General features: G+C 46.4%; 1 protein-coding gene across 1 annotated transcript; it reads left to right on the forward strand.

Moving 5' to 3' along the window:
- The first annotated feature begins 4727 nt into the window (after nt 1-4727).
- On the forward strand, nt 4728-13394 carry LOC120409370 (cell surface glycoprotein CD200 receptor 1-A-like). The gene is made up of 7 exons (XM_039547385.1): nt 4728-4815; nt 6598-6912; nt 8779-9018; nt 10271-10364; nt 10677-10728; nt 11708-11731; nt 13098-13394. Exons 1-7 carry the CDS (start codon nt 4728-4730, stop codon nt 13224-13226), a joined length of 942 nt encoding a protein of 313 aa, XP_039403319.1. The 3' UTR covers nt 13227-13394.
- The last annotated feature ends 9252 nt before the right edge of the window (nt 13395-22646 follow it).

Raw genomic sequence — 22646 nt, forward strand, 5'->3', positions numbered from 1 at the left:
GCTATTGGCTGTGACCTGCCAGTGACTTTTACTAAAAATACCCATGCCTAAATCCTAGCCTTAGTCATAGTTAACAAGCCAGTAATAAAGGAAACTGGAATTACTTGCTCTGATCACTAGGTGGCAATAAAGGGGCAGTCAGTTAAAGAGCGTTTTTTAGAAACGCTCACTATAAATTACAGACAAAAACTATGTTAAAAGAACATTACGTTTGCAAAGTTAACCACTCACACAAAAAGAAATACCAGATGTACATTGCTTGTGCAACCTTACTTTGCATATGTGCTTACCTGGTGCATATGCATTATTATACAGTCTTTAATTATCATTATTTTGTCTGTCTTAGAGTTTTATACTGACCCCATCACTGCAGTAGCTGAGCACCTTCCATGTAAAATCAATAGAAGTAACAAAGCCCCTCACTGACTTCATACATTCTCTGGTGCTTCTGGGATCATAACTCTGCTAGGCCAGATTAGGGCCAGTTTTTTCAGAGTATTTATTGTTATATATTCAGGCTCTGCTCCCACTGACTGCACTTGCAGCTGTGATTGCCCAGAACTCTGCAAATTAGACCCCAGGCTCTCAAGTCAGGCACACAGAAAATGAGGAACACACAATAAGTGACCACTTGTGGAAAGTTCAGTTTCAGTGAATTGCCCAGCATCACATAGGATGCCTGTGGCAGAGGCAATGATAGAATCCGGGTCTCCAGGGCAGCATTCATCTGCTTTAACCATGAAACCCTCCTTTTCTTTTCCTGCAAACCTCTGCTTCATTGGGTACACACCTTCCAATTTTTGCAACAAATGAGGCAAGGGTCCCACTGGCATGTCTCCTGTACTACTCAGCCCCGATTCTTCCCCAAAGCAAGTCCATGCTGTGCACTGAATGAGGCAGGGGTTCTGTACGAAAAAAATAGTATGTGATCATGCAATTAAAGACACGATCATAATGTGTATGCACAAGGGGGCCAAATTAAGGTTGCACAGACAACCTTACAACCTTCATTCTGGCATTCCTGCCTCTTCTCCACCTCTGGCTCCTTGATCCAGTCCCATTCTCCATGCCTACCCTGTCCCAGTCTCCACTCTTCAGGTTTCTCATCCCAGTCCCAGTCTCCTTGCTCACCTAGTCCTAGTTTCTCCTTCTAGCAATGGTGCCAATTAGGCAGGGGTTGGGTCTAGGATCTGGCCAGTTCCTGTGTCTGATTTCTAGCATCAGGCACTGGTGCTCCTCAATCCCTCCAATTCTCTGTCTGTGGTTCATAATACTTTAGTCTCCTGTGGGCTGTAATACCTTGATTTAATTTTGGTTGCTGGGTTTAGTGTCCAGGGGCTGCATGGTGTGGGTGGCCCGTGACATGCAGGAGGTCAGACTAAATGATCTGGCGACCCCGTCTTGCCTTAAATTCTGTGACTCTATGACCTTCATTTTACGCTACTTACCCTCATCTAATCCTCTGAGCTCCTAGTCCCTGTGTGGTTCTGTGAACCAATCCTCTCTGCTTCCTGGACTCCCAGTGAGTCATAAATAAGTAACTGGGCTGGGCTGTTCATCTGCAATGGGCACTGGGATTGAAAAAAAATGGAGTTAGAAACCATTGTGATGCCTCATACAACCCTGAAACACCCGGGAAGTAGATAAAAATAACAATTTCCGTTCACTTGTGAATTCCAGCAATTACTAGGCGGCCCAGTTCCTTTCTGTATAAGAAAATCAGGACATAGAGTTGGAACTCATAGATAGAATTCTCACACAACAGCAGTAAAAGGAGAGGGGTGTAGGTGCAAGATAATGAGATGATGGAGTGTAAAGGAGCTGGGGTGTCCTTGCAAATTGAGTACCACAAATTACTTATTTTATAGAAAAACAGAATCTCAGAAAATCTCTCTCTGCTGAGGATCCCAGCAAAGGAAATTGTTCAACATCAGAGGCAAGGCTAATATGTTGGCACTGGAGTTCTTTGCACAGGTGATATTGGAAGGCCTGCTCTGTAGCTGCAGAGGCTTTGTTAGCTATATTGAATGTAGAGGTAAAAATAGCTTTGACCAATATCTTAATTACTAGAGTGGCTGTCTGGGGAAAACATCTGAGGGAAGTTTTGGCCTCCAGTCCCAGGGTAGTAGGTCTAAATTGAACCACACAGTGGGGGAGGAGGGGAGTTTTCTGTTGCCCTTTCTGCCTTACTTGTCTGTTTTGTTATCAACATTATTCCTTGCTAGCTGCCTGTGTCATGTTTCGCGGAGTCACTCTATCAATTAGATGGACGAACCAACATTGAGTCCCCGGCTGCTGCCACTTTGGGAAGGTCCATCCTGGGATCTGACCTTTGTAGCTCAGGGCCCATCTCCTAATACAGATGTACAAATTCTGTCTGTGAAAAGTCTGCTAAAAGCAAGCTCCTAACCACAGACAATTTAAGCTGAAGTTTCATTCAGTGGGGAAGGCGGGGGGAGGACAGACGCCTTACTGAGATGGTTTGTCTGTAAAGCGACTTTTTGAGACGAGAAACTTCAGTTGCAGCTGCTGATGCACACAATGGAGGAGGGAATGAAGATTTTGTTCAAAACCATGGTCGGTATTTTTAGTGTTTCTGGACATTAATTCAGTTGCTATTTGCAGGGCTTAACTGACAAGAATCAAACCATAGTCAAGGGAAAACATTCAGAAAAGCAATCCAAAAATAGATGAGATGTTACAATGTTCTGCTGAACATCATCCTCTTGCCTCAGCAAAATGCAGCTCAGGGTATTTCCAGGACTTTAGCAGCATCTCATACTAGGCAAAAATTTCAACATAGTCATCCCAGACAGCAGCTGCAAGCAAGGGCTCGGGGCTGGAACACAGGACTGGGAAGCAAGAATTCCAGCTCTGTCACCAACTCCTTTTCTAGCCTTGGGCCAGTCTCAACCTCTGCGTTTCAGTGTCCCCATTTGTAAAGCAGGACGTAACAATCCCTCACTTCATGGACACCCTCTTGCAGCAGCATCGTTCCCAGGTTGTAGGAGTACCCGGCCCTCCAGGTAGGCCCCCTCTTTTGTCCCACCCCTTCTGAGGCTTCACTGTCTGTAACAAGGTTCTTCACCACCATCAATACTTAAATAGTGACCCCCTCCAAATCCTCCACCCGCCCCATCAGGGTTCACTTTCTCCTCAGACACTCACCAGAGTGGTGCCAAACAAGCGCTCCCACCGCTCACTCTCAGTCCCACTGGTTTGAGAACTCCTTCTTCCTTCCAGATTCCCTTTTACCCCCTGACCTCTTAGCAGGTCAGTGACCCCTGGGATTTCTTTCCCTCACGTTCTTGCTCCATTCCCTAGGGCCCACTGTGAAAGCTACTTCCAGGCTCCAGCAGCTTGTTCTCTTTCTCCATCCTGGATCTGCTCCATAGGAGAGGATGCAGAGCCTTCTTACCACCACATCTTCCCACCAAATTTGTACCCAGTCACTTGGGGTTTCATCCCCAGTCTGGGACTGAAGCCTTCTCACAGTTCTCTTCCCCAAGCCCTGGATTCCTGCCCATCCCTCTCTTCTCTAGGCATGTTCCAGTACCAGCTATCAGAGAGTTTTCTCTTGAGAGATTTCCCATTCTCACTTTTAATAGCACCAAGGACCACCCCCACCCCCTTAATCTGGTCCAGCTGGGGAACATCTTTCCTTAAAGGGGACAGTCACCCTGTGACATGGGGATAATAGGCTTCCTTACCTCAATTCAATCCTACCTACATAGCACTTTAAAGATATAAAACATTAAATGTTACTACTCTGATCATCAATATTTGATCATCAATTCTGACTGCTGCAAGAAAACAGCCAAACTCACATAAATACCAGAATTTCATAGAATATCAGGGTTGGAAGGGGACGTCAGGAGGTCATCTAGTCCAACCCCTTGCTCAGAGCAGGACTAATCCCCAGACAGATTTTTGCCCCAGATCCCAAAATGGCCCTCTTAAGGATTGAGCTCACAAGCTTGGGTTTAGCAGGCCAATATTCAAACCACTGAGCTATTTATACCAGCTTGTCTTGTTCCTTTCCCTGACTCCTATCCTATGCTCCCTGCAGTGGTCTCAGTGTTGCCAACTCTGAGTCTCATGCTGTTTGTAGTTTTTCTTAAAGCCCCAGCTCCTGGAATCATGTGATTGTGTGAGATCTCAGCTTTAATCTAAAAAAAGTAAGTTTCTAGCTCTCATGGCTGTTGCAGAGAAAAGGTTGAAAACGTGAATCCTAAAGACTCAAAGACCAGAAAACAAATAAAAAGAATCCTACATGAATTATTTTTAAAATCTCATGATTTTGAAGGTAAATCTCATAATTTTGGGGGGTTGACTCATGATTTTGAGTGCTTTGGTTTGGCAACACTATGTTCTCTACATATGCTTCATTTTTACTCCATTCCAAGCTCTGCTGTGGAGTTTATCTTCACACATCAGCACTGCAAAGCGAGCCAATGAACAGAAGGCATAGCTGCTCAATCTGTTTCCTCAATGTTCGCTTTGGCTTTCAGCGCAGGAAGCCTAGTGTCATGAAAAGGCACCTCCACCTCCAAAGAGCTAATCAGTCAGGAGCAGGTGGAGTTGGAGTGGAGGAGAGGTGGGGAAGTGGAAGTGGAAGAGGGAACAGAGACACTGGCTGGCAAGGACACACTGTCACAGAGGAAAGCTTCCCACGTCTGCAGCTGGGCTTACAACAGGATGGATGGAGCAAGTGAACTGTGTGAGCAATGAAAGCAAAAGCTGATATGAATTGTGTTGGGAAGACTTTTTGTGCTTTCATTCTGCTCACCATCGCTGTGGCCATGGTACCAATGGGTAAGTTGGACTTCTCTTTGGGACCAAGCAGCTGCTATGGATAGAGGCAAGGGGAATGTGCTAGGATGTTTCCTTCACATAACTGCTGGAACTATCAGTGCTGCTTTAATTAAAGGACATAGTTGATTATGTATTGTTACTGGCATGTTAGACCTGCTCTTCACCCACTACATCTGCCTGTGATCACCAGGCCTGTTGTCACCAGATGACCCATTTTTAAAGGGACAGTCCCATATTTAAGCCCTCGTGCAGGTGTCCTGACTTTTTCTTTTGTCCCATATTTTCTGTCTCTCCACCCCCCTCTCCCCCACCAGTACTGGTGGGTCCTGCTGCTGGCCAGATCCCTGCTTGCCAGCTGCCCACCCACCAGCAGTGAGTGGGGGGTTCACTGGCTGAGCATGGGGGTGGGTGTGCAAGGCCAGCGGTGGGGCAAAGCTGCAGCAAGCGGGGCCAGCCACTCCCCGAGCTGGTCTGTCAGCGCAGCCCTCACTGTGTGCAAGCTCTCAGCCAGCAGGGCCCCCGCCCCCATCCCATTTCTGGCCAGCACTGGCTGCATGCTGCAGTAACTCTAAAAGGAGATGGGGGGGAGGGGAGTTCCCTATTTGTTCTCAGCAATCGCAGCACAAATTTGCTCAGCTTAGCAGTCGTAGGATTTTTCTAACTGCCAGCTCCACAAATTTCACCTGGGATCTGAAAATGCAGCTGGGTTCTTTGTTCCTCTTCCTCCACCATCGATAGTAAAGACTATTTCACTGGAACTTAACTGAGAGTTTTGTCAATGCTCAGTGAGACAGAATGGACCCCAGCTCACTCTCCTGTGTCTGTATGGGCTTTGCAGGCCTAACAGGAGTAGAAACTAATTCTTGTCAGAGAAGTGAGCAGATAAATATCAAATACAAACATTCAAATTTGGTTCTCAATAACATCAATGTAAATCTGGCATAACGCCACTAAAATTAAAGGACCTAATTCAGATTTACTCCACTGTAGTAGGGCAGAATTTAGCCTCGGCTGGGGGGCGGAGGGAATAAAGAAAGAAAGATATGTTGAATAGAAACTATTTTCAAAGTTTGACTGTTTTTCCAGGATAACTGCATCTACACTAAGGCTTACACTGGCACAGCTATATTGGTAAAAAATAATCACACCACTGTCTGACATAGCTACCCCAGTATAAGTTTTATTTGTAGACCAATCCTTAGCATACAGCTCTTGCAAGGATTTTATGATTCTGCTGAGTTCCAGGATGGCAGCTTAACTCCCATTGTGGATGGAGCAGCAGGAAGTGGCTCAGAAATGTCTAACTTTTCCTGATTTGTGCTTACATCCAGGGCAGTACAGAGCAGGCGCACTGCTAATGTTACTTCTCCCCATCATTCATTTGTTTCACGATTGCTGCCAAAGCAAGAAGCAAAAAAAAAGAAAGTTACCCCAGGAGCTCCTTCAGTATGGCTGTGTCTTTCATCTCAGTCAGGCTCCACGCCGCAGTAATGTCTTTATACTGAAACTTGTCAGTGATTGCAGTAGGGAGGAGGTTTTGTGGAGTATGGGAGCAGAGGGGTTAATCTTATGGACTGGTGGCAAAACCAAATGTCAGGTTATAGGTCACCATTTAAAGCTATGGATTCAAGGAGATGGGTCTAGTATCTCCAGAGGTGGGATCTCACTATGGAATATTATATAATACTAGAGATGTTACCCCCAGTGAAACAGGGCTCTAACGCTATAATGACATTCTGGGTGACCTCTTGAAGTGTCCTTCTCTTCCTACATCTTTTCTAGATAACATCAGAGTGTCTAAAATAGCTGGTTCCAGCGTTAATCTGACCTGTGGTGACATTTCAAGGGCAGATCTGGTATCAATAGTATGGAAGATAAGACCGAGGACTGGAAATCACTGCGCACTGGCATACAGAATGGATCTGAACAAGACAGACAGAACAAACTGCAGTGAGAGAATGGATTGGAAATCTAGCCCTGAAACTGATAGTGCACTTTGGATACGGCAAGTGACACTCACAGAGGAGGGATGTTATATCTGTGAAACTGCAACTAGTGGTGGAAATTTGCATCGAACCTACACTCTGACTGTATTAGGTAAGTAACAGGTTCTGATGTTCTTAATTGTCTACACGACCAGATTTGTGCCTGGCACATAAACCTCCCCTCCTCTTAGAATGCTGAGAATAAAGGCTCAGAGAACTCCAAAACCTAAGGAGTTCAGGATGTCTGCTGGGTTAATCCCCTTATGTGCATTCATTCTGGTCTCTCCTCACATCCAACTTCTTTACATTCTGGTCCTGCTTTCCCTCCACAAACCTTTCCCCTGGTTTCTATGACTGAACAGGTTGGCCATGAGCTATTTTCCTACCTGATGTTAACATCAATCTCTGGCTATTTGGTAGAGCAGCTTCTGTACAAACACCCCCAGCTCAAGCCATCCCCCCATGAAACTGCTTTTCAAAGGTTAATTTGGACCCAGATCCTGAAAAGTATTTAGACTCCCAACTTCCACTGATTTCAATGGCTGTTAGGAGCCTGAATACCTTTGAGGATCTGGGCCTTAGAGCTTGTGAGAAATTCCAGCATGACAGTTCTGGAGACTGAAATCCTCTCTCCACAGAACATGTACAGTGAACAACTCAATGCACCTTAAACCCTACTTAGCGAGGCCACTTTTAGGAATAATGATGGTTCAGTCCCCCCATGTTCAATTGTTCTTTGGTCTCTCTTCTGGGACTGGATGCCCATTGGTGAGTGCAAACTAAGTCCGTTAGCACCAGGACTGAGGTCAGCTTGGTTCACTACAGCGGATAGTAATGACTTTCAATTACTGCAAACCTGATCTGGTTTAGAACTGATAAGCTACAAGTAAAAGGCTAATGGAGCCTATTACCAACCCCCTGGGAAATCCAGTTCTTCCTATGCTACCCTGTAACATTTTCTGCCATAAAGAGGCTATTTGCTAGGAACATCATTAGTGCATTATGTTGTGCACACCAAAGGAGGATGACTGTGGTGACTCACCTGACACGAGGGCAGTGACTAGATCAGAATACTGACAGTTGCCCAGATAATTTTGGGAAGACTATATTAAATGATATAACCATAAGAATTTACTACTGCAAAATGAACTAAAACAGAGGGGAAGAGAGAGGCAAAGACACACCAAGGATAAGAAATATATGCATACCCCTGTGTTAACTACTACTGGAGATCAGCAGCAGACGACACAAAATGTAGATCAGGATCCAGAGCTGAACTTTGTGGATACGGGGTTTTGGATTCACACCCATTTCGAAACACCATCCCTGAGAAAACTGACACGAGTGGGTGAGATTGTTAGGAGTCATGACACGAGACAATGCTGTGGAACCTGGGTGATAGATGAGCTCCTGGTCCCAGCCATTCACTTTATGGGGTTGAGCTGGGAAACTTGGTCAGTCAAAACAGTTGAAGGAAAGGGCCTACAGGAATGCACCTTTGCTTATTGCGGTTCCCAGCCTTCCCCCTCTCGCTGTTTTTCCTAGTTCCCACTTCAGCCCTCAACATTCTCTAGTTCTGAAGTGATACAGGTTCTTTTCTTTTGTTTATGTTCCAACTTGACAGCAGAGGGTGTATGAGAGCTTATATGTCTCAAACTGAACCCGGATAAACTGCCATGTGAGGAGAGGATACTTCATTTCCCCAAAGCCGTGTCTCAGGATATTATCTATGGTAGTCCAAACGGTACACCTAAGGTTTCCACTCACCCTCTCATCCAAGGGGTACCCCTATTTCAAGAGCTGTAAGGACTCTGCGTTATCTATTTTGCTGTAGCAGATGTTTGTTATTTATTGCAATACTGTCTTCACTCCCATTCTCCTCTTTCTGCTATGTTCTTCTGGTGTAGGAATGAGGAAAGTTACCATCCCATGTGCAGCCAACTAACTTCAACTCTTTCCCCTTTCTCCTGTCCTGCAGTCCCTCCTGAAGTGACCTTGACCTGTGACAGCAATGGGACCGCTGTGTGCAAGGCAGCTGCAGGGAAACCAGGTGCACAGGTCTCTTGGGACCCAAATGGAGATCCCAGGACTGAGCTTGAAAATCACACAGATGGGACAGTGACTGTGCTCAGTATGTACAGCTCCAAAGAGACTAGTATAACCTGTTTGGTCTCTCATCCAGCTTGGAACACAACCCAATCCAAGGAATGCCCATCAGGTAACAGAACACATCGCTTTTCTCTAGTTAGTCTTCATTCATAACTGATAAACTATGTGCTCCTCTGTTCACCAGCTCCAAAAAATATTAGTGAGACTGGTTAGGGTGTGGCAGGGACCTTGCAAATTCAGCTCACCATTCCAGGTTGCTTCAGAAAATGTCTAGAGAGGGAAATCTATAAAAGCTGGAGAAATACTCTCTACATTTTAAGACTGAAGTGGGGCCTTTTTCTTTTCTTCTTTCCATACAAATGTCTAACCTGGGAGATTGGGTCAGTTAGGGGACTGTTCAATGGCCATGAAGCCTTTCACGGTGACGTCACCAGGTCACATTTGACCCAGTTGGTAGCGACCAAGAGTCAGTGACTTGAGTCTTCATGACCCAAATCATGATATCACTTAAGTATCCTTCTCCCTCCCTGGAGGTGCCCCCTCTGGGTCAGGGTTGTGGTACTTTATTGGGAGTGGGAAGGCACTGATGGGACCTGAGTCACAATTGTCACTTGCTTGTATGGACAAGACGTTCAACTGAAAGAGAAGCATAAATAAAAAAATTTTGGGATGCAAATACAAATTCTGCCACCGGGACTGTGAAAGGAGATGGGGGGGAGAGCACCTGCTAGTGTCTGGACACCTGAAAAAGGGTAACAGTCTCGTAATCTGAACAGCAAATGGCTGTTATCTGGACTGTTTTATTTATTCTCCTTGCTCTTTTGCTTTGAAGTCATATAAGAGATAGCTTGAATGGTGACAAGTATTGGGGTAGCCATGGTAGTCTGTACCCATAAAAACAACAAGGAGTCCAGTGGCACCTTAACAGATTTATTTGGGCATAAGCTTTCATAGGTAAAAAACTCACTTCTTCAGATGCATGCTGTGGGTTTTTTACCCACGAAGCTTATGCCCAAATAAATCCGTTAGTCTTTAAGGTGCCACCAGTCTCCTCATTTTTCTTGAATGGTGAGATACGCAGAGTCCTTCAGAACAACATGATCTAGTAGTTATAGTGCATGATTGGCCACTGGGAGATATAGGTTCCGTTTGCAGATTGAAATCTCCAGGCATGACCTTTGACAAGCTATTTAATCTTTTTGCCTCAGTTTTCCCTTCTCACAGGCAGGTTGTGAGGTATAATTAATGTTTAAAGCACCTTGTGATCCTAAGGTGGACACGATAAAGGAATTGATCAGTGAGGAAATATAACTGAAATGGTGATTCTCCCTATTTAGAAAATCATAATTCTCTCTTATTAGACATGTTTCTTCAGTGTTTCGCCATCTGTGCTGGTCTCCTGGGCATCTTCTTCATTCTGGTTTTCATTTTCTTCTGTAAGCTCCACTGTGGCAGGTATGTATGATATGTCACTAAGGAATCAGTTTGTCTAGAGCTGAGAGGAAACTTAAGGTGTTATTTGATATCAGATCAGATGACATCCAAGCATCTCTGATTCTGTCACAGTCACACAGGATGTGGCCTGATGTGGCACAAAGAGGCACAATGTATCTAAGTGAATGATACACTGGTGGAGGAGGTGGCAATGGGACACAGAAGATGCCACCTCCTGACTCCAGGGAAGCTTCCTGTCAGTACGGAGAGCTGGCAAAGTAAAAGTTGTTCTCTACGTACTACGGAATCTCTGAATCTGCTTCTTTGAGCCAGCATCTACCAAACAGATGTCACCCACCTCTGGAGGACAGAGCACGACTGTCCTGTCAGAAGGTTAATAAAGCTGAATCAAGCAGCAGAATCTTTATTCCTTTGTTGCGTGAGGGACGCTGCTGGCTGGAGCTGCACTTCAGTTCCATCAGACCTTGCTTAAATGAGTCGGAAGGATGCAGTTCCAGGGTAAAACAGCAGGGAGCATTGTATTTAAATATAGACAATTTGTAACTGGGACCTTCTTTCCTGGTGTCGGTGGTATTCCAGGAGAACCCCTCACTCAGCTCCTCTCTCCCCTAGTCCAAACTCCAACTGCTTAGCCTCATGTCCTCCTCCCCCCTCAGAAGGGGATTAGTTCATATAGAGTAAGGCCTGGTCTACACTGGGGGGGTGGGGTCGAACTAAGGTACGCAACTTCAGCTACGCAAATAGCGTAGCTGAAGTTGAACTACCTTAGTTCGAGTTATTTACCTGTCCTCACGGCGCGGGATCGACGTCCCCGGCTCCCCCGTCGACTCCGCCACCGCCGTTCACGGTGGTGGAGTTCTGGAGTCTACGGGAGCGTGTTTGGAGTTCGATATATCGCATCTAGATGAGACGCGATATATCGAACTCAGAGAAGTCGATTGCTACCCGCCGATCCGGCGGGTAGTATGGACGTACCCTAAGACTTACTCAGGGCAAAGAGGACCTTGTCTCCGCTATTCTGCTCTCTCAATGGGCTCGGGGCTCCCACAGGCAGGAGTAGGGACTTCACAAACGTAGAGTCAGGAGATCAAAACATCAGAGTCTAGAGCCACCCAGGGAAGGATCTGAGAGATGACATTTAGCCTCCTTCTTGATGACTTGAGGAAGAAGGGGTTCATCAGTTGTGGATTACAGACTCTCTTAATAGCAGGATCCTTGTGCTCCAAGATGTGCGGTCTTAGTGGCCCAGCCTAACACTGAAGGTAGAACTTGTTATACTTTTTTCTGTCTTTTTTTCCTCTTTTCCCTTCCACAGAATTTGTTGTTAACCCAAAATCTCTGAGACTGCTCCCACACACAACGTGCAGGTAAGTAAGAGGATGTAAGTCAAGATGTCACTAAATCTGAGATGTGCTGCCAAAGTAACTGGGAACAGTTTTATATATTAAGGGAAGCTTTGGGCTCTCCCTGCTTTTTGCAGGTGCAATTGTTCCACAAACTGTTGCTTGACAAAAGCAGGACAGAGTCCATCTGCACTCCGAATCCCAAGATTCGGACTTGTAACATGTGCTGTAGTGCACTGCCACAGTCAAGACTCAAACTCAAAAAGCAGCAGCTCTGACAATTCCCCCTGATCATGCCAGAAAGATCTGTGCTGAGTATAGCTGTGATATACCTAGTGGTTTTACAGCAAAGTGGCTGGGGGAGGGAGTTGTTTTGAAATTTTTTCTTATTGCTCTAAATGAGAAGCAACAGATCTGTAATGTACATACCCTTTAAGGCGCCGTTATGGCCAGAGCAGTGTAAAGAGTCCTTAGTGAAACTGAGAGTCAGACCCACACTTTAACAATAGTATCAGAGGGGTAGCCGTGTTAGTCTGTTACTTTAACAATAGTTAACTCTGATGTGATCAAATCATGTTACAGTACAGGTGATCTGACTAAGGACAGGAGAGGGAAGACGGGTCAGTGGTTAGAGTGCTAGCCACGGGCTCAAGTGAGCTAAGGTCAATTCCTTCATCTACCACACACTTCCTGTGGTGACTTTCAGCAAGTCACTTAGGCCCAGATTTGTAAAGGTATTGAGGCATTTCTGCCCTCGCGGTGCAACATCTAACTGATCAAGGAGCCCAAGTCTCATTTTCAAAAGGTGTTTGGGCATTTAGGAGCCTAAATACGATTGATTGTTTTTGCTGCCACATCATGAAATCCTCATTAGCATAGATTGGAACTTAACCTTATTTTTCAGCATTAGCCTGGTTTATTATTATTTATTACCTGTTTGCAATAGAACCTCTAGGCACCAACTGAGATCAGGGCCCCAATTTGCTCAGTATTGCACAAAGACATAGTGAGAGGCTGTCCCCAAAGATCTTATAGTCCAAATAGGTAAGAGACAGAGCACTGATGAGAAAACAGAGGTGAAGTAAACGTCTCCAGTTCACTCAGCAGGTCAGTGACAGAACCAGGCATCGATCCCAGTTTTGAGCCCCACTCCATTGTGCTAGGCACTAGACCATGCTGCCCTTGATGGCTCTACCTGCCATCAACCATTTCCATAGCATCAGCCTGTGATCATTCAGATACCCGTGGAGCCCTGCTCCCTGCGTTTCTGACATTTAGGGGAGGGGAAACATGTTGTTGCTCAGTTCACACTTTTTAAGAGTCCAGAAAGAACTTTATTTCCAAATGAATCCAGTCCCGGTGCTCACAGTTATGGCCTTTGATTTACTAGGACAGTAATGAGCAGCAGGAGTTGGAGCCCTACGCCAGCTACGTGCAGAAGGAAAATGTGATCTACAACACAGTGTATGAAGTAACAGTGAGTGAAGACCTCCCACCAGGGCTCCAGTCAGCAACGTGAGAATCCAGCTGGGCCTGACTCACCACCTGTGTGAAGAAGGGGAACAGGTTGCAGGGAAGATTGATGATACTGGATTCCTTCCAGAAGAGGATCTCCATCACCAAACACTTTCCTCATGGGATTCTGGGAAGCAAGGATCTGCATAGCCACTGGGTGCCTCTAAACACATCTGCCTGCTGATCAATTCCTCTCATTTCCTCTTTCCCTTTTTGTCTCCCCATCTCCCCATCCTGGGAACTGAGTAGCAGTGTGAAGGACAGAGTGACCTGCTGCCACTGGTTTCACCATGGACAGCTCTTGTGATCACAGGTCCCCACTGGCTGCCCTGACTTCAGCAATCCAGACATCTGACATTTGCTTTTAGGCATTAGTTCTGTGCCACTTTGGGAGGGGGAGTAGGAGTGAAACAGCCACTGACCAACTGCAAGTCTACTGTAATAGTAAGGGCATTGGTCAATAGAGGATAGATCAGCTGGGATGAGAGATCAACAGAGTATCTCCTTATCCTCCTAATCCCGAGAAGCAGCACTCTCTGTTGAAGAGGTCCATTGGGTAGGAAGATGGTTCACAGACATGCTGAATAACTGGTCAGATCTCCCATTGAACACAAAATGTTTTCTATAGTCTGTACTTACAAGTCATTCTCAGGAGTTTTCCACTGCTGGAATCTCCTCCTTCAGGGAGCACAGGCATTAACATACTCCATTACTCTGTTTCTAACAGTGGCCAATGCCAAATGTTTCAGAAAAAGAAGCAAAACATCGATAATGCCTCTATTGGGATTGTGCAATAATGGACCAAGCCAGGGTAATTTCCTCCTGACCTCAGCTGGTACTTGGTTTGTCTTGAAACATAAGGCTTGCTGGCCCTTGTAATATTTATTTTAATGTTAATTGCAGAGGGTGGTTTCTATCATATGCTGAAACCTTTCCTTGAATCTTATTAAGCTATTTTGTCTAACGAGTTTATGCATTTCAAACGTGTTATCTTTTAATTTAATCAAGGGGCCTCTTGTCCATGTGTTTTGGACAGAGCTAAATAGACAAGGCAGATGTCTTCTCTACCAGTGTTTCTTAACTTTGTTGGGTGTGTGAGCCCTTAGTTGAAGTCAAAAAATGTCATGGCTTCCTTGCTTTACTTTAACAGTAAGAGTAAAAAAATGTATTAATGCTAACCCTGTATGATCTTTTTCGTGTACTTATTGAGAGGTTGACAGAGGTCACCTGACCTTGAAGGGTAACAGTGTGCTGGCCATGGGGTGTGGGGCAGATTTTCTTTCCTTTAGACTGTAATACAATTTTCAACATCTCATGATCCCGATAGCCTTTTGTGACCCTCTTGGTTGAGAGAAACACGGCTCTCTATTGATCTCCTTTCCAAGCTGCTGTAAATAGCCCTAGACACAAATCTTTCCTCCTATGGAAGAGTTACCCCACTCCTCAATCTCCTAAACACACCTGTTGCCCTTCTCCTTTTCCAATATGTCCTTTTTGCATGGAGGTGGCCAGAGCTGGAGACTGAATTCAAGGTGAGGAAGTACCTTGGGCTTGGAATTTCCCAGGAACCAAACAGAGTTTAGCACCCAACTCCCAATGGATTGTAATGGGACATGGCCACCAAACTCCTCTGGGCTTCTTTGAAAGTCCCAGTCATCACACAAGTGACATTCTCATAATGATCACTGTTGCTGTCTTAATATAGCCAGAGATTCATTCCTTTTTTGCCCACCCCTGGGTGTTGAGCAGTCACCCTCACTGCATTGTCAACAAGACTGATTTTCCCCCCTTGAGAGTAAAGCTGTTGTAGATCAGAGCCCAGCAGTGTATAGCAGCGTTGCACTGTGGGTAGCTATCCCATAGCTATCCCATAGTTCCCGCAGTCTCCCCTGCCCATTGGAATTCTGGGTTGAGATCCCAATGCATGATGGGGCAAAAACAGTGTCACGGGTGATTCTGGGTAAATGTCGTCACTCAATCCTTCCTGTGTGAAAGCAACGGCAGACAATCATTTAGCACCCTTTTTCCCTGGATTCTCCTGGCAGACGCCATAGCATAGCCTTTTGTCACTGTCACCGTATGTGTACTGGATGCTGCTGACAGACGCGGTACTGCAGTGCTACACAGCAGCATTCATTTGCCTTTGCAAGGAAGCAGAGACGGTTACCAGCCCTATTGCACCGTCTGCTGCTTTGGAAATTGGCGATGACGGTTGCCAGTCCTTTTGTACCGTCTGCTGCTGTCATGGGTGCTCCTGGCTGGCCTCGCTGAGGTCGGCCAGGGGTGCATGAACAAAAATGGGAATGACTCCCCAGGTCATTCCCTTCTTTATGTTTTGTCTAAAAATAGAGTCAGTCCTGCCTAGAATATGGGGCAAGTCTACTAGAGAACCAGAGAGCACAGCCGCTCCGTGTCAGAGCCCCAGATATCTCACAGAAATGATGAGCTGCATGCCATTCTAGGGGGTGCCCCTGCAACAACCCCACCCATTGCTTCCCTCCTCCCACAGCCCTCCTGGACTACCGTGGCAGTGTCCCCACATTTGTGTGATGAATTAATAAAGAATGCAGGAATAAGAAACACTGACTTTTTAGTTAGATAAAATGAGGGGGAGGCAGCCTCCAGCTGCTATGATATTCCAGGCAGGACAGAATCTCCATTACTCAATAAAGGGTGGAGGGGAGAGGAGCACAGCCTCCCGCTGCTATGATAGTCCAGGCAGTACAGAATCTTCATTAGACATGAAGCCGGGGGGGAGAGGAGCTCATCCTTCAGCTGCTATGATGAGGATGGTTACCAAGCCGTCTGCCTCTCCAGGAGACAAAGCTTAAAGAAGGGAATGACCGGGAGTCATTCCCATTTTTGCCCAGGCGCCCCCGGCCAACCTCACCGAGGCCAGCCAAGAGCACTCACGGGATGATGATGATGGTTTTCAAGCCTTTTGTACCGTCTGCCATCGGGAAGGGAAGGGGAGAGGATGCTGCTGTTCAGCGCCGCAGCACCGTGTCTACCAGCAGCATGCAGTAGACATATGGTGACATTGAAAAAAGGCGAGAAACAATTTTTTTCCCTTTTCATTCACGGAGTGGGAGGGGGGTAAATTGACGACATATACCCTGAACCACCCGGGACAATGTTTTTGACCCTTCAGGCATTGGGAACTCAGCCAAGAATGCAAATGCTTTTCGGAGACTGCGGGGACTGTGGGATAGCTGGAGTCCTCAGTCCCCCCTCCCTCCCTCCATGAGCGTCCATTTGATTCTTTGGCTTTCCGTTACGCTTGTCACGCAGCACTGTGTTGAGTCCCTGCTGTGGCCTCTGTCTATCATAGCCTGGAGATTTTTTCAAATGCTTTGGCATTTCGTCTTCTGGAACGGAGCTCTGATAGAACAGATTTGTCTCCCTATAAAGCAATCAGATCCAGTATCTCTCTTACAGTTCATGCTGATCAGCGCTCCACGCTGGGCAAAGAGGAAATTAAATTCAAAAGTTCGCGGGGCTTTTCCTGTCCATCTGAGTTCAGATTGCTGTCCAGAGCGGTCACAATGGTGCACTGTGGGATAGCGCCCGGAGGCCAATACCGTCGAATTGCGGCCACACTAACCCTAATCCGACATGGCAATACTGATTTCAGTGCTACTCCCCTTGTCAGGAAGGAATAAAAATATCGGTATTAAGAGCACTTTATATCGAAATAAAGGGCTTCGTTGTGTGGACGGGTGAAGGGTTAATTCGGTTTAACGCTGCTAAATTCGGTATAAACACGTAGTGTAGATCAGGCCTTATCTCCTGCTCCTCACGTTCTCATTTGTAATTATACTGCTGTCCCTAGCAGATTGCATGGTCTGATTTAACTGTTCTGCAGCGCAGACCAGCTTGACTCCAGGTATTAATTTAAATAATTCCAACCTCCTCCCTACCCCCCACCAAAACTTAGATTTATATTGCTAGCATAGAGACTAGAGTTAGGGGGGAATCTTCCATGACTATTCAATTCCATAAAGCTGAGTTTAATACAGAAGCACTGGTGCCCCCTGTATTCTCACTTTGCATAAATATTCTAGGAAATGAGTTTGTTGACAGGAATGTTTAGAGAAATAGCAAAGATTAGAGTGAATTCATGAAAACCAGTTTGAAATTTTAAAGTCTGAATATGCACAGCAGGAACATAAATCTGAGGGCATGCCTACACTTACCATGGATCGATGCTGCAGCGATCGATCCACTGGGGGTCGATTTAGCGGGTCTAGTGAAGACCCGCTAAATAGACCACAGATTGCCCTCCCGTCAACTCTGGTACTCCACCCGAACGAGATGCAGAAGGTAAAGTCGACAGAAGAGCGTCTCCTGTTGACCCAGTGTGGCATAGACACTGCAGTAAATTGACCTAAGCTACGCTGATTCCAGCTATGTTATTCACGTAGCTGGAATTGCATAACTTAGGTTGACTTAACCCCGTAGTGCAGACCTGCCCTAAGAGTTCTGTTTAAGCAGTAAGGAAAGAGAAGTAACTCTATATGATGTGTTCAGTCGTAACGAAAAAGAGCGAATGCTAAGTACTCACATAAACAGCCCATGCAATCTAGACTAAGAATGATTCTCAGAAAGTATTTGGCGAACAATTTTGAATAGTGAATTAATTTAAGACAAACCTTTACTGCCAAGGTTCTATATGGCCTATTTCTCATTCACTATTGAGAGGTCAACTCTTGCCTCCACTCAGCCCATGATCCCAGTCTCCATCATGCACTTGTTAAATTTTCAAAGAAGCATCTTCCTGCTTTCTCTCCTGCTGCCCCTCACACTTGGGAGAAACTCCCCATAAACATCTGCAAAACTAACTCATTATCCTCCTTCAAAGACACCCTGAAGAGTCTCCTTTGCCTTCATACCTATTAAAAACTTGACAGCGGTAAGGCAGCTGGTATGCTGAAATAATTGCCCTGCCCTCAGGTGACCAACTGCTGACCAGTATGCTGCTTGCTCTGACCAACACGTCACAAATGGCAGTGGAGTTATTCCTTAAACTCAAAGTCAAGAAGAATGTGCCATTGATCTTGCCAAGCGTAGAAGCTCTGACATGAGATTGCTTGTGGTATTCACGGAGGTGCTGATCACAGTGGAACGCTGCTTTTGGGTTCGGGAAACAAGCACTGAGTTGTGGGATCACATCTTGATGCATGTCTGGGATGATGAGCAGTGGCTGCAGAACTTTCGGATGAGAAAAGCCATGTTCAGGGGACTGTGTGATGAGCTTGCCCCAGCCCTGTGGCACAAAGACATGAGAATGAGAGCTGCCCTGTAGTTGGAGAAATGTGTGTCAATTGGAAGCTGGCTACTCCAGACAGCTACCGATCAGTCGCTAACCAGTTTGGAGTGGGAAAGTCTACTGTTGGACTCATGTTGATGGAAGTGTGCAGGGCCATTAATCGCATCTGGCTCTGAAAGCCCATGACTCTGGGCAACATGTGTGACATTGTGGATGGCTTTGCACAAATGGGTTTCCCTAACTGCGGCAGGGCAATAGATGGCACGAACATTCCAATTCTGGCACCAGACCACCTAGCCACTGTGAAAGTAGAATGAGTTAGATTGTAAAAGTAAAATGGATTAAAGAAATACTGTATGTTCCTTTAAGCAGAGATGAGGAATGTTGAGATAAAGTTGTCAGGAAGAGAAACATTAAGGTATGGAACAATGGGTCCACTTAAGCTAATGGTGGGACATTAGCAGGAGATCGGTAAGAGTTAATAAGGAAATAAGATGTGTGTGTCTAGCCCCAGGTAAACTTATCAGTTCTGTTCCCTTTGTTATCTTGTTAAGTTCACGCCCTTTTTATCTGTATAAATTAAGTAGCTTAAGCCTTGCATGGGACTCACACACTATCTGGGTGTATTGGCAGAGTGCTTTGCTAATAAAACAGAGTGGTCTGACAAATTGTGAGTTCTGAGTCTGACTTTGATACCACCGAATACATTACTTGCATTAACACAGGCTGGTCCAGAAAGGTGCATGACACATGCATCTTTCGGAACACTGGCCTGTTCAAGAAGCTGCAAGCAGGGACTTTCTTGAAGTCGAAATGCCCATTGTGATCCCAGGAGACCTCGCTTATCCCTTAATGATGTGGCTTATGAAGCTGTACACAGAGCAACTGACAGCAGCAAGGAGCAGTTCAATAACAGGCTTAGCAAGTTGAGTGTGCATTTGGTCGTTTAAAAGCCTGCTGGCGATACCTGTAGGGGAAGCTGGACATGGCTGATGACAAAATTCCTATGCTTATAGCTGCGTGCTGTATGCTCCATAATATTTGTGAGGGGAAGGGTGAAAGCTTCACTCAGGGCTGGACAGCAGAGGCTCAGTGCCTGGAGGCTGAATTTGAACAGCCAGAGACCAGGGCTATTAGAAGGGCACAGCACAGGGCCATACGGATCAGGGATGCCTTCAGGCAGCGATTTGAGGCTGAAAGCCACTAATATTTGTTGCTATGCTCGGGATTGCAGTGCTTGTAATGCTAGGAGGTGATTGGTGCACATGATGCAAGAAGGGGTCTTAACATAAATGTATGTTGCTTTGCAGTGCTCTTTTTGCTTTCACTTAATAGAATAAAGATTGCTTTCAAACCAACACAATTCTTTTATTAAAAGACAACAACCGTTGGAAAGAGTCAAACGACAAAAATACATCAGCAGGGAGAGGGATGGGAGAAGGGAAGGTCTCCAGAGGAGGAGGGGTCCCAGGACGGCTACAGATTTGTGTATGTCCAGGGATCATACCCACCCTTCTCCTTTGGAGTACAATGCATCAGGTGCTGTACTTCAGCCCGGCCAAACTGCAGAGGGATGGGCGTTGAGTGCAGTGGGTAGAGGGAGACCACACTGCTGGACTGTAAGGAGGGAGGAGTGGAATGCTGCAGATCAAGTGGAGCCAGGAGGTTGATAAGAGTGTGTTGGCAGTTTGGGCGATGGCACATAGGAAAGAGTTTTGTGACAGCGGCTGCAGGGGAGGGCGGATGCGGAGCTGCTCGGTTTAAAAGAGCTAGTATTGCCTGGAGCGTGTCCAGTTGGCGCTCCATAACGTTTAAGAGCCGCTCCGTGGCTTCTTTCTGGTGTGCCACATTCACATTTCGGTCCCTCTTTTCGCTGTCCCGTCACTCCTTCAATTCCTGTTTCTCAGCGGCGGAGTGCATCATAACCTCATGGAGGTCCTCCTTAGTTCTTCCTAACCGCTTTCTAAACTTGCGCAGCTGTTCTGCCGCCGATAAGGGAGGCTGGCCTCCCAAGGTCATTTCTGTGAAGTTTAAATGCAACATTTTACAGAAGCAGTATTGTTTGCAACACACACAACACTGATTCAGTGCTTTAAAACACAGCCAGACTCACACACCTGTCACTAACTGGCTGACCCCAGGCAAGCACACATGAGCCACAAGACCTCCAAAATGGTGAGTAGCTGCAGGGGGCAGGGTGAATCACTCTTCCCAGACCCTGCTGTACACTGGGCATGTGGCTCTTGGGGAGAGCCAGCACTGTACGGATGGCCTGATAATCATTCCTGTCCCCATACTTTCCACAGGATGTGATCATTATGGAAGATATCTCGCTGCTGACATAGGCGGCAGGTTTGTATAATTTTTGGTGGGGCCCAAAATGGTGGTGCCCGCCCGCTCCCGCCCTGTAAGCCGATATAAAATGAAGCTACAACGCGTCAGCGCCACAAGATTACAAGGGTCAATTAAAAGTGGAAAGTCAGAAGCAGCACTTGCCTACTTCAATATACAGTATTATATTTTGTTGCACCTGTTGTGATGAAGTGGGAATGTTCTTAATATTTTCTCTGAATACTGTGTGGGTGCCTCAGTTTCCCCTGCAAGATGCCAACTGAAGGTGTTGGGGACAAAGAGATCAGGTGGCCTCCTTGTCCGGAAGAGACACAGAGGCCAGAGGAGGGAGTGTCAGTTTGGAGCTGGCTGGGGAAATGGGGAGAGACTCAGAACTTGGTTCTGGGCTCCCCACCCCGCAAGATGGACCTGACAGAGGGGTTCTGTTTTCTGTACCAACAAGCTCTGTTTAAACTGTGTTCCCATCATCTAATAAACCTTCTGTTTTACAGTCTGGCTGAGTCACATCTGACTGTGGAATTGGGGTGCAGGGACCTCTGGCTGCCCCAGGACCCCGCCTGGGCGGACTCACTGCGGAAAGTGCATGGTGTGGAAGGGCATGCTGAATGCTCTGAGGTCAGACCCAGGAAGGTGTAAGCTTCTTGCCCTGGAGACAGTCTGCTCAGAGAGGAGGCTCCCCCAGAGTCCTGACTGGCTTTGAAGGAGTGGTTCCAGAGCATCCCAGCATCCCCTTCCACCCCATGCACTTCCCAGAAGTCCGCAAAGGCACTAACACTCCCTCCTCTGGCCTTTGTCAAGAAGGCTAACAGCATTTTGGGCTGTATAAGTAGGGGCATTGCCAGCAGATCGAGGGACATGATCATTCTCCTCTATTCAACATTGGTGAGGCCTCATCTAGAGTACTACGTGCAGTTTTGGGCCCCACATTGCAAGAAGGATGTGGAAAAATTGGAAAATCCAGTGGAGGGCAACAAAAATGATTAGGGGGCTGGAGCACATGACTTCTGAGGGAACTGGGATGGTTTAGTCTGCAGAAGAGAAGAATGAGGGAGGATTTGATAGCTGCTTTCAACTACCTGATAGGGGGTTACAAAGAGGATGGATCTAGACTGTTCTCAGTGGTAGCAGAGGACAGAACAAGGAGTAATGGTCTCAAGTTGCAGTGGGGGAGGTTTAGGTTGGATATTAGGAAAAACTTTTTCACTAGGAGGGTGGTGAAACACTGGAATGGGTTACTGGAATGGGTTACCTAGGGAGGTGGTGGAATCTCCTTCCTTAGAAGCAGCAAAGAATCCTGTGGCACCAACAGGACTCCACTGGCCATCACATACAGTCCCCAGCTCAAACCCCTCCAACGCATCATCAGGGATCTACAACCCATCCTGGACAATGATCCCACACTTTCACAGGCCTTGGGTGGCAGGCCAGTCCTCGCCCACAGACAACCTGCCAACCTGAAGCATATTCTCACCAGCAACTGCACACCGCACCATAGTAACTCTAGCTCAGGAACCAACCCATGCAACAAACCTCGATGCCAACTCTGCCCACATATCTACACCAGTAACACCATCACAGGACCTAACCAGATCAGCCACACCATCACCGGTTCATTCACCTGCACGTCCACCAATGTAATATATGCCATCATATGCCAGCAATGCCCCTCTGCTATGTACATCGGCCAAACTGGACAGTCTCTAAGGAAAAGGATAAATGGACACAAATCAGACATTAGGAATGGCAATATACAAAAACCTGTAGGAGAACACTTCAACCTCCCTGGCCACACAATAGCAGATT

Source organism: Mauremys reevesii, linkage group 1 (assembly GCF_016161935.1).
Source record: "Mauremys reevesii isolate NIE-2019 linkage group 1, ASM1616193v1, whole genome shotgun sequence".
NCBI lineage: Eukaryota > Metazoa > Chordata > Testudines > Geoemydidae > Mauremys > Mauremys reevesii.